This window comes from Centruroides vittatus, unplaced genomic scaffold, assembly GCF_030686945.1.
Source record: "Centruroides vittatus isolate TY-2023 unplaced genomic scaffold, ASM3068694v2 contig_717, whole genome shotgun sequence".
In the NCBI taxonomy this organism is placed as follows: domain Eukaryota; kingdom Metazoa; phylum Arthropoda; class Arachnida; order Scorpiones; family Buthidae; genus Centruroides; species Centruroides vittatus.
Window position 1 is genome coordinate 2659435 of NW_027122456.1, and position 16504 is coordinate 2675938.

The 16504-nt window shown below is 30.1% G+C and overlaps 1 protein-coding gene across 1 annotated transcript in view; it reads right to left on the reverse strand.

Moving 5' to 3' along the window:
- Positions 1-16504, reverse strand: part of LOC136980687 (dynein axonemal heavy chain 2-like) — a 647596-nt gene that overhangs the window by 75037 nt on the left and 556055 nt on the right. Inside the window, exons 61-65 of the mRNA XM_067276853.1 lie at positions 14545-14731; positions 11509-11623; positions 11327-11408; positions 5232-5357; positions 4314-4505 (exon numbers count right to left, since the gene is read on the reverse strand). Of these exons, the coding sequence (XP_067132954.1) occupies positions 4314-4505; positions 5232-5357; positions 11327-11408; positions 11509-11623; positions 14545-14731 (702 nt within the window). The remainder of the gene's footprint in view (positions 1-4313; positions 4506-5231; positions 5358-11326; positions 11409-11508; positions 11624-14544; positions 14732-16504) is intronic.

The window sequence follows — 16504 nt, forward strand, 5'->3', positions numbered from 1 at the left end:
AATACTGAACAGCAAAAAAAAATCTGCAAGTAGCTGCAACTAAATTTTTGTTCTCTTATGTTACTTAAATGACATACCATTAGTTGAAATGTACACATAATAACAGTGCAAATACCTTCACTTTACAACTTCATTAGAAATAAGATGACACCAATAAGATGTCATGGGATTTTGATCTCATTCAGGCAATAAAGTTAAGAAAATTTTATAATTATGATTTTGATCAGAAAGGACAAGACAGCAAAATGCAAGTGTAAATGCCATGTATGTGAGTGCATGAATTCAGGATATGAAATGACTCATAGATTCATAAAAAATACCATTTATTTAAGAGAAAAAGACAGTGTTTCTTAGTATAATACTTGAGATTAATATCAAGGTTTCTAAAACAGTTTACAAAAGTCCTGAGATACTATGTCTTCCCCTCTGAATCTATCTTCCTTTCAAGTATTATTCTATAAGAGCTTGCCAAGACATACTGCTGAAAAGAAAGTTCTATACATCTACAAGATGGAGACACACAAACATTCATAAAAGGAGAATTCCAAGAGATGAATACTACTAAAAAATACACATACCATCAAGCAAAAGCTCCTTGATCAGCAACATAAGAGGTTCAGAAAATTGGACAAATGGTGAAAAAAATTAGTGAAGAACCAGCAATAGATTAAGTAGATGGACAGAGAACAAAACAGTGAATTCTTAATTTTTTTCTTTACAATCTGATTAATCCCTCACCTGTTTTCAAGTAAAAATTGAGATACATTTTGTATGCAAGAAAGGTTTGTGTTAACAATACTTTGACACTGACTTTGATTCCAGAGATGTTTATCTAATCTTAAAACCTACATTGATTTAAATCAGATACTGTGTATATTTCTCATCAACAGTTATTGACATCAGATCCAAATGTTATTTGTAAATTTCCTGCTGGGAATGTTGGTCTGAGAGGAACAAACAACATTCTTGTTATGACAATATGTGAAAAATTCAAACAAAAGTGTACATTTTAATTCTTTTTATCTCTGTTCTTATTCTTATAAATTTCTGCTTGTATCCTTTATTATTTGTATCTTTGTCCAAGTATACAAGGATATAAACAAAAATGTACAATTTTTTACAAAATCATTAAAGTAGGGATGTTAAGATGAGTATTTAGACATTCTCTCCTCCAGGGCTCTTACCAATATCGATGAATAAGAGGGTGAGCATTGGTTCCATTGAGAAATTTAGGGATAGATGCAACAAGATTTTGCATAGGCTGCACATTGTGTTCTAATACATGACTGAAAGAATATTTGATTGATATCAAATGTAGAGATGCTAATGCACTGGCACAAGAATGAGAGAAAGAAGGAGAAGAAATGGAAAATGGAAGAAAGAGTTGATTATCTTATCTGATTTGAAATTTTTTCCACTCCATATGTAGAGGAATTAGTAATTTCAACATCAAAACAAAAAGTTTTGACACCATGGACCCATGGATTTGGATATTAAGTGTCTAATAGATGTTTTTGTTTAATAGATTTTAATGACTGACAATTTCATTAGTGTTGGAATCAACAATTGAAGTTAGTGTTAAATATTAAAATGACATCAATATGTGCATTGTGTCACAGTGATATTTGTAAATACTTTTCCTGTTACATAATAAAAGATTGGTGGTGCTGTTGACTCCTCAGGAAACCGTTGGTGATGGTGACCTCATTTTACTTTCCCCTTTTCAGCACTGACCTTCCGTAAGTCAAGTCAATGTTAACTTTTGTGTAATCTTTGTTCTTTTGTCACGTAACGAGTTACATGAGTCTAACCAGTTTTCCTTGTAAGATTTATTTTCTCAACAGAAAAATGAGTTAACATCTGGCTCAATAAGTACTACAATAACTTCTCGGTTTTCGTGACAATTAATTTCCTCCAACATGCATAAGTTACACATGAATTATATATATGTATACAATTTTATACATGGGCGAAATAGTCTTGAAGCTCTCTTCCCACTTTTTGTTCACCTTCCAGCTTGATTCACCTTCCACCTTTATTTGCTGTTCCTCGTTGTTTGTCCTGCTCGCTTCCGAGATAGTCCATAAAAAGTCCCTTTCCGTCAGCCTGATCACCCTTTATACCCTCCTGCTGTTTCATTGTCCCTTCCGGGTCTAACGGATGATGGAACGTTTGTGAATGCAACAAACAAAGGGCATTGTCTGATATAGGAAAAACATGGTAAACAATCATCACATCCTAATCTCTAAAAAGCAATATCCAAGTTTAACAATTAGATGATGTTACTTTTAACAAATTGTATGAATTTTTTTTTAATATTTGAATATTTTGTTATTTTGTTTAGGAGTTACTTTCAATCTTATTTATTTTTATTGTAATTAATTTAATTTTACTTTTATTTTTTTTGTTTGTTTGTTTTCATGCTTCATATTCTTTATATGCAGTAGTATACTGAAACCAAACAATCACTGGATTACATCAGGCTACTTTTCCATGATCATATTTAATTAATTACTAAATAATTTTTCACTAGAGAGAGGTGTTTAGGTACCATTTCTTATTAAAATTTAATAATTATAATTAAATTAATATTTATTAAGTAACTTAGAATATTCTGGAAGTAAAGAATTGGCCTGGAGCAGGACTCAAACCCAAAACTCCTGCTTTCTGTATGAATTGTTGCCAGTTACACTACCCGAGCCTCTGGTCCCATTTCTCTTTCTAGACATATGTAGTGCTGCACTACTATAATTGTGAAGAAACTGCCTAAATTTTTTATTGTATATCTGTATTGTGTGTGTAATTATATTTCTGTTTATTTTATGTTGGGTTTTGAGTTGTGTTGTGTGTGTGTTTTTGGTTTTGTCCCGTTCCACCCTATTCCGGGTCATACGGTGAAAATACTGTTAATTGGTCAACTGCCAAGTCATGTGACAGGTAACCATCCTGAGATGGCGGGAGGTATAAAAGTGAAGGTTCAACCTGTTGAAGGATCTTTTTTCCTTTCGTCTTCCTCCCCTGGATAAACATCCAGGGGAGGAAGACGAAAGAACTCGGGACTAGATGAGTGAGTGTGGAGTCATGGTGAATCTCAGCTAGGACAAAAAAAGGATTAAAGCTCTCTTAAGAAAAGATAATCCAAGTTCATCAACCACGGATCACAGACAAATCAGTAGGAAGATGATAAGGTGAATAGATACACATTAATGGAACCTAATGTAACTATTATTTTTATAAAGTTGTGATTTTCTACAAACATATGGGATTTGAATTAAAGGATTGTAAGGAGGAGAATCATCAGAGGGAAAAGTCTCTGAATCAGTGCCAAGAGGATTCAGGTACACTTGTTATCAGTTGTGTGAATATATATACATTTATATATATCCGTTATCGTGAGTGAAATTAATATTCATGTCAGAGTCACCTTGACAATGTTAGTCAATTACGCATGCAGTAACAAAGTGGTGTCGGTTATAGTGTTAATTCATTATGTGTGCCTTTGTTGTCATTAAACATGGTTGTCAATTTTCTCATTATAATTTTGTAAAGTCCTCAAATTATTACCCATCCCCTAAGCTCAATATTTTTCAATATCCGAGTCACTATACATACTTAAAATATGACATAACCATCCTTGGTTACATACAATGGTTGTTTGGCTTTACAAATTTATCGGGTTTCGTGAGGTTTGTTTATGTAGCATACTGAATTTGTTCAGTATTTGAATTTAATTCGCTTGAGGCATGCTGCTTGCTTTACTTAAAAACATTGAGATTATAAAATATAAAATTGTATGATGTTAATTTTTGCTACGAACTGAAAATTAAATGAATCTATTCAAAAAGCATTAAAACATTAAATACTTTCTGTGGTGTTTTTGTGTGTGAATTAATGGAATAAAATTAAGAAAGAAACCCAATAATCTTTTTAATGATTTTGTTTTCTTGTTTGTGCTTCTTTCACTTGTTTATCTTAGTGTATTATTCTTACCAAAATATAGGAATTTCACAAAAAATGAAGAGGAGTGCAAGATTTTGAAATGCATTTTGTGAAATTTAAAAATAATTATTATATCATGTATTATGTTAAGGATAATATTGTAGAGTAAAATCCTGCATTAAGTTTTGTAGAAATTTGTACTGAAAATAAACTAGTTTGTAAAATTCAATTGTTTTAGATTCTTTAAATTCAAATTTAATAAGATTTATAACTACAACTCTGTTCTGTTTTTTGAAAATAATAACTTTTTAGTTGGCATAATACTAGACAATTATCAACTGAGTAGAACACAATCTATCAATAAATAATAATACCTTTGGTTGTTCTGTTGTGATTTTGATACATTTCTGAAGAAGAGTTATGGGAAAATCAGGATATGGTACTGTACTAAGCCACAAACGAAACTGATGATGATATTTTGATTCAGGAAATTTCTCAATTATTTTATTTAGTTCAGGCATCCAATGTAAACAGTTGTGGCAATTAGTTAAAAATATCCATTTACCCTGGAATATAAAATGAAATATAAATTACAATATAAATACATTGTTCAATGATCTTTTATACAATAACAGCAACACAGAAAGCAGAGTATCTAGTAAACGTTTAAAACAGTTTCATTGGTAATATGAGCAAAACTACTAGAGAGTAATTTGCATAGAATGTAAAAGCAGATTAAAGATTTCTAATGATGACTTTAATTCTTAAAAATTAAATAAAACCTTTAATTATGTAGTAATCTGTTTTTTAAAATCATTTTAATATATTGTGCCTCTTCCTATATAAATGATAAATATTCTTATATAAATTTTCTGATTCAAATGTTTTTTGGTCTGATGATAGGATAGAAGAGTCCCAAAAACATTTAATCCAGTAAAAATTTTGACTGCTTTAATCAGTTTAGCATTTGTTTTTTTTTTCCCCTGTGAATATTGATCTAACTTTATGTGGGTCAATTTACCATTAATTTTATAAGCATTGAAGTTATAGAAGAAATAACTGATCTTATAGAGATAAATATTAAAAATTGACAAACTTATAAATGATTAGATTATAATTGGGCTAATTAATTGATTTAATGATAGAGGAATAATACTTAACTTATTATTGTTATATTAAAGCTAAATTATTCTATTATTATATAGAAGCTAAATTGTTATATTTAAAAATACATATAAATACAATAAAAATTATCAATATAATTAAACATTATATGTTATCTAAGATCTAACCATTTTAAGTCCTTCTTCAATTAACTGCTCAGCAATTAAGTATGTATTCTGGTCCATAGATAAGATTTCATATGAATTAATTAACTGATGATTTCGAATTTCTTTTTCAAAAACACTAATTGGATCCTAAAATAAGAATTATTGATATCAATATAGAAATTTTGCAATAAAAAATTTTCAAAATAATTTCATTTTAAAAACAATAAAATAAAAGATATGCCTAAGTAAAAATATCAATTGACATCATTTGACATGTTCAAATTGGACATGGTCAACTTGGCAACAGAAATTATAGTTAAAACATTTACGTAAAACTTATTTCATAAATTTCTTGTAATTTAAAATATTTAATCTAAGAAACATATGAAATGATTACATTTCATTAATAGTTAAAATAGGAACTAATACTGCATTTGTTACTTTAGATTTCTTAATATTTTTAAATTTAAAAGTTTTTGCATCTTCAAATTTTAATTTTACACTTTTATATTTTAATACCTGAAATTTAATTGGACAAAATCCTGTATATAAAACAAAAAATTTTGAAATTAATTATCTCTACCAGTGATTCAAAGTGGATACTACTGTGGTGTTCTATAAGAGTGTGGCAGTACGGCCCGCGAATTAAATGTACAGAAAAGGACACTGCAACGACTACAATAATAAACAATGTTCCTTTATTCCACTTAGAACAAATAAGGTTCTTGTTGTTAAGGAATCCCAACTGATTTACAATTCGAGGTGTGTTAATTTTTTAGCGCGTAACAATTGGTCCTTCGTAAACGCGTGACTAACCTAACTTAAATCTAGCTTAAATCTAACTTAATATTAAGGAAAAATAAGAAAGATAGGACAGCAGAAAGATAGAAGAAATGAAGGGATGATTCACCCGGGGTTTTCTCTTTTTTGGCGGATACGTATCGATACTTTGTGTAGAACCTGGATTCGACGATAGTGGCTTTCTTCACTATTCTTTCTTCTCTCAATTATCAGGGTTCTCCAATATGCCGGTCTCTATATTTTCGGCTCTTCACTCAACTATCGCACTTCTTTCCTCTCTCGGAACTCACGATCGAGCCTTGCTTTTGCTGTCTGTCTCTCTTCGTATCTAGTCGAAAAGTGACCCCTCTCTTAGACACTTTTTCCCCAGGCCACACTACCTGCTATTGTCCCTACCGATTCTCAGAACTGCTAATCCAGCCCCACGGCGATAATGATCATGGAAAGTTTAAGAAAGAGTAGACAAAGGAAGGAGGAAATGGCAAAAATAAGATAGGATTACAACTATATACAATAAAATATATATATACAATATGGCCGACGGTCACACTACTGTCCTGTGGGCAATGAGTAAATCTGGGGGAGGGAAATGAAGCAAGTGGGTTGCAGGGATGTTTACACAGGGTATTGAATGGTGACCATAGGTTCAACGGTGACCCTTCCCTTTCCTCTGTTAAAATGGATAAGATGAAACATTGCCTTTAACAGTTTCCAAATGTGGAGAACAATGTACAGCATGGACACAAACTGAGAGGTTAGTAGAAAAGTTTTTTTCTAAGAATATGTATTTGAAAGCTTTTCTCACACAAGGGAAAATGAGTTAGGAGTGTTAGGATATGATTGTGGGACATTGGGGGAACGTTTATGGAACCAAGAGGCAGTGGCTTAAAAAAGTATGGGAATCCCTGATCTATACAGTACAGTACATACTGATGAATTTTTGAACATTCCAAAGAATATATTTAACTAGATGCTTTGTCTTCCCTGCTCACTTAGCTTATAGGCTTTGCTCACTTGTTCCCAATATAGACTATTCATAACAAAAATTTGTTGATAATTTATCAATTCCCAGTATCACTGTTTCTATTTTTTTTATTGTAAATTTAAAAAAATTGTGACAATTTTAAGCTGTATTTTACATTTTTATACACCAAATTGTGTCATCCATGTTTTAAAAACAAACATAAGGTAATAATTTGATGTAAGTCATTATTTCCTATTCATATCTTCTTAAATTTTATTTATCCTTTCATAAAGTTTGCTTTTAAAGAAAAGGAAGATAATACTTTCATCTTCTTTTTTTTTAGACACTAATATTAAAAGGTTGATAGATAGTTTAACAATTAATGTTTATTATAAATTTAATGAAAAATTCACAATCATTCCTCTCTATACTTTTCAACCTGCATTCTATATGCTATACAAATTTGTGTATCTCTGCCCTAATTATAGAATGCATCTCTCCTTCTGTCAGAGGTAAAAAAAATATTGTGCTAAAATGCATTTTATTAGCCATTTTAAATGCAGGTTATTTATTCAATAAATTTAATTTTCTCAAGCAAAGAGTATTATGATCAATTTACAAAATGGTCACTAAACTAAAGTTATTGTTCATGAAATTATCTATACAGTCAAACCTGTTTTTATGCGGTGGATAGGGACTGCATTAAAAAAAAAATCGCACGAAACTTCATGAATGGCTGTAAAAAATAGTTTTCGCAACACAATTAAAAATATATAATTTTTTTTATGCGGTCAACAGGGACCGCATAAAAAAAGTCTCACATAGAAAATAACTCAAAACCGTACGAAATAGAATTTATTGACAACAGATGTCAGCACTTGACTGCATCGTCTGGTCTATCGTCTGTTTTACATATTTTTGTCCAGGTGGTGTTTTGTTGACTTAAAAAATAAATTATTTCATTTTTTGCATATTTATGCTATAAGTTTATTTAGCTATAATAAGTCAACGTGAGACATGACGAATCGCATGAGACTAGTCGCCAACTATACCGCACAAATAAAAAATCGCACAAAAAAAACCGCACAAATTAAAAATTTGCATAAAAAAATCGCACAAATAAAAAATTGCACAAAAAAAGACCGCATAAAAACAGGTTTGACTGTACTTTACTTAGGAAGTGAATTAGTTATATCTTACTAATAATCTTCAACTCAATTTGAGAATGACTGTGTCTAACGATAAAAACAATTTTTCACTAATGATAAAGTGTGGCATCTACAAAACCTTCTTATGTGATCAGTCTTCAATACCTACATTTATATATTACATTGTAACATTCAGAATGTTACCTACTCCTATTTCCAAACATCAGAGCAATATATTGCATACAAAATAAATAGAAAATTAAGTGTTTTACAAATATGTATGCACTTGATACCTGTATCCTTCATACAACATGACACTTCTATAACATGTTTTGCTCTAATGTGGTTGGAAAATTGGGGATATTCCCCATACACCATTGTTTCTGGTTTTACTCTAACATGGTTTGAGAATTTGGAAAATCCTCTGTACAAAATTTCACAATTTTTAAGTGCAAACTCCATTATTCCATATTTTTTATTCAAGTAAGCAAGTAAGTCTCAAATTTGTTCATGGATTTTAGAATTGAAATTTTCAATTTGTTTTGTGCCTTTCATCAGGTTTACTTTAATGAAAACTGATAGTGCAATGTTTTTCTTCCTTGTGTGTAGGTTTTCTATCAACTGTGTGTTGTCATTGCTGCTTTCAGACTTTAGTCTTTAAGATTGTCATTGTTTTGTTTTATTGATTAATCTTCGTATTTAGTAAAGTTTATTTAAACATGTTTAGGTAAGTATTATTATTATTTTTTTTAACAGTAGGTAAATAATCATTCATAAAAATGACAAACAAAATAGAGTGATATCTTGGTAGCTTGAACTGTATCTAACTTGAACAATTTGATATTCAAACACAAATTCTGAGAAAAACATCACTCAGTACTTCACTGAACAAACATGACTCACTAGAATAAATTTCTAATTAATAACATATTTTTATTTTGTCATCTATAAAATATTTTATTGTATATCAAACACACCTTATTACTGAGAGACTTTGTTTATTACATTGAATGAACGTTTTCACCCACTCAAGGGGTCATCATCAAGTTATTGATGTTACATGAACTTTTACAACTGTTCTTTTACAATTGTTCTTTATCGAATCACCAAGGAATTTGAATTCAAAGTGTTTCGAACATTACGTTAAATTCAAAATATACAAAATAGAAAACATCCAATTAGTCCATTAAATACCAAAATTGAACTAATCAATTTGATTAGTTCAATTTCAGTGTTTAATGAAATATAATGAAATAAAATACAATAAAATAAATACAAATATAAATATAATAACATAAAATTTTTACATCGACTGTGTGCCTTGCATTAAACTACGAGCTCTTTTTGATTATATACTTCCAAGCTGAAGGTAAAATTGTGGCATCCTTATAAGTTCAAACATTTTCCAGACAGGCTAGATTTATATATTTTGCAATACTGGAAAGCCCTTCTAATCAGAGCTCTAAATGTGGAGAGTTTATAGGTCCACATTTAGAGCTCTGATTAGAAGGGCTTTCCAGTATTGCTCCAACATATACAACAAAAACAAACTGGAAGAGCTAAATAGGATATGGCTAAAATGTTGGGCTTTGGAACAAGAGTCATTGAAGAATCAATTAATCCTTACACGAATCTTAGAAAAAAGAGGACGAAGAGGAAAAGGAACAACAACATCACAAAGTTCACATACAACAGAGGTCTATCCAGTATTATGAAGGGGATTGCAAATTACAACAACATTACCCTACTGTACAAAAGGGCTCCCACGATATATAACTTACTCAGGAATGACAAAGATAAAATCAAAGAAGAGGAGCAAGCAGGCATATACACCATACCATATAAGAATGACCAATTAGGTATCAACAAGGAGTATGTAGGCATCACAACGAGAAACCTAAATAAAAGAATCAAGGAGCACAAGTATGACATAAACAAAGGCCACTATTCAACAGCTTTATCAAAGGTGGCACAAACAGATGGGTCAATAGTCAAATGGATGGAAGCCAGAATTATTGCACCAATACATTCACCAACTCTGGCATTAACATTGAAAAAGTGCAAAATATATAAATCTAGCCTGTCTGGAAAATGTTTGAACTTATAAGGATGCCACAATTTTACCTTCAGCTTGGAAGTATATAATCAAAAAGAGCTTGTAGTTTAATGCAAGGCACACAGTTGATGTAAAAATTTTATGTTATTATATTTACATTTGTATTTATTTTATTGTATTTTATTTCATTATATTTCATTAAACACTGAAATTGAACTAATCAAATTGATTAGTTAAATTTCGGTATTTAATGGACTAATTGGATGTTTTCTATTTTGTATATTTTGAATTTAACATAATGTTCGAAACACTTTGAATTCAAATTCCTTGGTGATTTGATAAAGAACAATTGTAAAAGAACGGTTGTAAAAGTTCATGTAACATCACTAACTTGATGACGAGCCCTTCAGTGGGTGAAAACATTCATTCAACGTAATAAATGAAGTCTCTCAGTAATAAGATGTTTGATATACAGTATTCAAAGAATCTGAGTATAGATTAAGGTATAAAATATTTCTTTGTAACAAAAAAGACTAGTATATTTTTATTAACTTTTGGAACCTAACCTCATATTTGCATTACTCTTTTGTTTTGTATAGCACAGATTTGTACAACAGCATTTTTTCGGAAAATAACTACTGTGTTATATGAGAGTTAAGTGTACTTGCAAAAAATATATAATTTGTTTTGACAAGTTAATGTTATTTTTCTAATTGGTTTAATATATTATTAATACTGGAAGACAGTTTAATATATATATATATATATTTTTTTTTTTTCTAATGTATTACAGCTAAATAAGCTCCATACAGTTAAATATATATAATCTAAACTATTTCAGGTTAATATTAAGTTTTGTATTCCTTGATATGTTTTGTTACTTCTGTAGAAATATATGGTAATGGTTAATTATTTTATTATAATTCTAATAAACAAATCAATAATACTATTTTAAGCCAACAAAACTACATATACATAGTAATTAACATACAAAGAAAATTTATCATGAAATAATCTGTAGCCATTTTTGTTATCTGAATAATTTTTAAAATAAAACTTATTAACATTATTTTAAAATAAGCAAATTCATCAATATAAATTTAAATGTTTTATATCAGAAAAAATTTAAATTAAAATTTTCACTTACAGTTTGTGAAGATAGGATAAACAATAATGGCTTTATCGGTGAAGAAAAATTATATGCACTGTCAGAACATGGTTCCATAAATCTGAAACATATAAAGATATAAAAAATAAATATATTTAAATAATACATAAACCATTAAACTTTTATATCTTTTTTTATTGATTCTGAGGAAAAATACTTACTCATTTCCTAGATTTGAAGATATAAGATCTTTAATACATTGTATAATATGATCAGTGCGAAGACATCTAACTATTAGGATTTTTCGAAATTTATTACATAAATATTCCCAGTTACCTGTATTATATAAATTTCAATTATTCAAGTTGTATATAATAAAATAACATATTTTAAGATGTTTAAATAAATAACTATATTAATTTTAATTAATATATTTATTATTGTGAGGTTTTGTAAGTATCTAGACCTTCATCTTAACATCCCTACTCCAATAATTTTGTAAAAAAATTTTTTTTATTGCATTGTTTACATCCTGTTGAATTTATAAATAACTTCAAACTTTACAACAATAACTGTCAAGTAGAAGTATACACACCACCTGATTTAAGACAATGGAGATCCTAAGATCAACAAACATCTTCAATTGAGATTGAATTAATTGTTAATATTGATCTTTTTCATGGCCTGAGAAGGTATCTAATTTCACTTAGAAACAGGCAAGAGACCAATTGAATTCTGAGGAAAAATATTCAAGACAAATTGTAATTTGAGATCAAAGAAAACCTGTATCCCAAGTATATGAGGCCAGTTTTCTGTTCAGCCTGCTATATGCTCTCTTGGAAAATTCCTGTCCTATCTGCTTTGTTATTCATTTGCTAACAATTTTTCTACTTCACCTAACTTCCACAGAGATGTGTGTATCTTGGCTGCCTATCTTCATGTCCCTTGCTGAACTTTTTGTACATGCCTTCTGATAATCAGAACTTTCCTCCCCCAGAAAAATGAGTGAAACTCTCCCCTTTCAAACTTTCTTTTCCTGTTAACCCCGTAAAATTTATACATTTGTGTAAATAATTATACAGTCAGATGATCTAATATTGATATTGTACCACAAAAGAACATCTCTCTCTCTCTCTCTCTCTCTCAATAAACAGATTTTTAAAATAATGTGCCAACCTTTATCCTGAACACACTCACACACATACTGTATATGACCCTTTTTCTTTTCACACTGTCCAGTCATGGGCAGTGTGAAAAGAACCTCATTCAAATCAAAACACATAGTTGCCAACCATAAGCATAAGACCAGTAGCATTTTGCATGCTCCATCAGTAGACAGGCTGCTTTTCCCTTTTGTCAGCATTTTTAAAGAATTTGATATTATCATAAACACTTTATTTAATGAGTCTAAAACCAATATATATGTCAAAGACATTGTATGTATTTTATTATGAACAACTGAAGCAAACCAGAAAGACATTCTCAGATTTGATCAATTGGAAAAGAACCAAGATTGATATTTTTATATATGTAAATTAGTATGTGTATGAGAATTTTAGCTCAAATAAGATAATTTTAAATGGCAGATATGATAAATTGCATCTTCAAGTCTGGTAATCTTAGTGTCATTGCATTGGCAGTTAAATCAATCATGGCCAATTCATCAGCAAAAGTAAACAAGTTACTTTTACGGTTAGACCAAATTATTGAGCAGTGCTAGTTTCTCCACCCAAAATAAAGAAACATCTGGTTCCTCACTTAAGAATATACAGGCTGTATGGCTTGAACTTTCTCAAGAAAAGAAACCAGATTGTTCTTTGAAGTTTGTGGAATTTTACAAAGATTTGTAATCTTGTAAAATAGTGAGGCTGATGATGGTTTTGCCACACAACATTGCAAAGCCTCCTTGTATTGCTGTGTAGCAAATGGAAAAGATATTCAATATGATATGGAAAAGTAAAACAGAGATAGTAAATAAGTCACAATCAGAAAAATCATGTCCGTAGTAATTGCAGTGAAAGTCAATAAACTGACTGATAACAACTGTCATGAGTACACTATAACAAAACAAATTCTTAACAAAGCAAAACATTGCACAAAGGCATATAACTAGAGACACTCATCATGCAATATCAAGACTCATGACACATCAAGATGGAACACATCATAAATCTAGGTGTGGATTTATGTGTTCCGTAGAATACTTGACCTTTTTTAAATTGTGATGTTAAAGAATATAAAGTTCTTGACAGTGTTTATGCAATAGCTTTACATGATATCATATGCAGAGATAAAATTAAATTTTGTTTATTAAAGGTATTAAATATAACCATTGTGCAATATCGATGTTAATAATTTAATAATGAATTTTTTTGCATTTTATGCTGTTAGTGTTTTTATTCAAAAATTTACATTTTTCTACCAATATTCCAGCTATTCCACATGCTAAAGATTAGCAAGTATGAAAACATCAAAAATTTTTTAAAAAGCTATCTTTCATTTCAATATCTGACTGTGATTAAGATCATATGACTTTACATTATCCTTTTGGAATACTTTTGAAAATATTTTAAAAATTTATAGATTACTATGAAACACTAAATATGCTTTGGAAAGTTATTAAAATTAAAAATATTGTGACATTAATATTAAATATATTGCTGAGTAAGACAAAGAAAGTCCTTGTCCACGCTGTTTATACATGTTGGAAACAGAGTGATCATAAATTTCATACTTAGAATGGGGGAATAGCTGGTACATTGGTAGAAAAACACTGATTTTGAATAAAAGTGCTGACAAACAGTGCTGGCATAAGAGGGATAAGAGATGGTTCTGATGATTTTCCACATCTACCAATCTACCTCTGTACTGGCATATATACTTGTGCAATAAAGGATAAAACCGTAGCAGATCCTCTTCTTTTAATGCCATTTTTATATTTGGTGAACTTCTGATGGAGAAATCTTAAGGTATATCCAACATAAGCTGTGTTAATGCCAGTCTGCTTGTTTTTGGCTGGCAATTTAAACAGAATATTAATAAATTTTGAATAGTTACATAAACAAGTTATTTTTTTTTTTTGCTTGTAATGAAGAAAATGCTTTAAAAGAATAACAACAACAAATATTTACTAAACCTATTAAATATGAGAAATAATATAATGTTAAATTTAATAAGTAATATCTTAATTATTATAATATTAATAAATTAATAATTATAAAAAATCAGTTATTTTAAAATAATTTATCTAATGTTACCAGGAAGATTATGATTTTCTGGATCAGGCTGATTAAACCATAAAAGCCATTGATCTGAAATTTGTTCAAAAGAAGAAACAATTCCATGAAAATTCCTTAAATTATCTAATTCTGAAATATTATCCCAAGATGATGCACTTAGCCATTTTGGACAAGGATTAATAACTTGATTTTTTCTGTTCTGAACCTGGGAATATTGAATTATATTAATAATAATTTAAAAACACCTTATTCATATTATTTACAATCTTTATTTTTCCATAACACACCGTAGATAAATAAATAATCTTAAATGTTTTGCAAATTATACAGATAATCTCAAATTTATGTCATTAATTGTCTTTTTTTCATAGAAACAACAGAGTTATTGATTTCAGGTAAATAAATTTCATGGAATATCATTGTTTTCTTATATTCAGAAACAAATTCTGTAATATTTGATAACATATCTAGAAATGATATATATGTAGTTATTAAGTCATGGTCAAGTAAATGTCCCTATCACTATTTTTTCAAAATCAATAGTTCTTGACTAGAAATGTGCATAACTTTATGAGACCATTCCTAAAAGCACAGGACTTAATTAACTTACCTAAAAGATTTTTATATAAAATAAAAATCAAAAGGTAATTAATTCTGTGCAGCATATTAAGTTAGAACATCATGCATTTGAGGCAGTTCAAGGTAAGTGTAAAAACAGCAAACAGTTAGTTTCAATATATGCTTTAATAATTGTATCATTAATTTATGTTGACCAAGTGGGTGAGGATTAATAAATAGATTCAGTTGGTTTGTATTCCTCAATATTTATTACCTCTTGACACAACATTCTATTTATTTAAGAAAATTTTTTCACATCAATTATAATTGTAGTGATAATGTAGTAATGTACTGTAGTTTATGAGGCATGAAGCTCACACAAAGACTATAACAATGATTTATTTTACATTACTATATTATACACATAGGTCATGTAGGCAATTTCTCATGTGAAGCAGTTGTTAATTTTACATTGATGTCAAAACTTTCAACTTATTAATCTATCTTATATATTAGGAAAAGAACTGAAAAATAAGAAATTTGCATAGTCAACCATGATTACAAAGACCAAAACAATTTGATTCAATTTCTTCTTTCACAAAAAAAGAAACACTCAGAAGTTCAACTAAAATTCAAATGGTACTATACTTACATCCAATACAGTTGCTGGCACACTAGTGTTGTACCGTGGGTTTACTTGCCGTTTCTGCGGTTTTTTCTCGGCAACAGTTCTGATCCCTTTGGGTCGTAGCTCCATTTGGTCCTCGTCTAGGCCCGCGGGCCGTTTTTTGCGGGCCTGTTGTTGTCATCTCCCGCTTTTCCAGACTTTTCTGTGCATTATAACTCTCTGTTCGGCGTCTCTTGGTGTTTTTGTTTATTAAGCATGGATCTACAGAGCGACATTGTCTCCCAGGACACCCTAAACTACAGCTTTTCAGAGGAGGACTTACTACAGACCATAAACACTCAACTAGAGATTATCCTTTCCGCAGTCCCTCCTAATTGTAATGGGTCGATTAACATAGCTGCTAGGACCACGACCCGGGAAGCTGCGATTAAGATGCAGTCCTCAGCGCATCAGATATTTGGTATTATTCTGGCTCTCAGGGAGAAAGGAAGGCAAACCCTTCCTCCTCCCCCTGCCATTTCTTACTCTGAAGCAGTTAAAAAACCGCCTAAGGTACAAAGCAGAACAACAAAACTCATCAGTGAAAATTCTGCTATCTACAAAGGGGTAAGGAATCCCAGCTTCCCGACTCATAGTGTCATTGTCTCAGCGATCACGCAACTGGATCAGCCAAAGCCTGTTTCTGAGGAACTAATGTTGACTATACAAGACTCAATCTGCCTCAAGGAACTTGGTCTAGAGGTGGAGAGAGTTAGGCCCCTTAGAAGTGGGGACATTTGCATAGACCTGCAA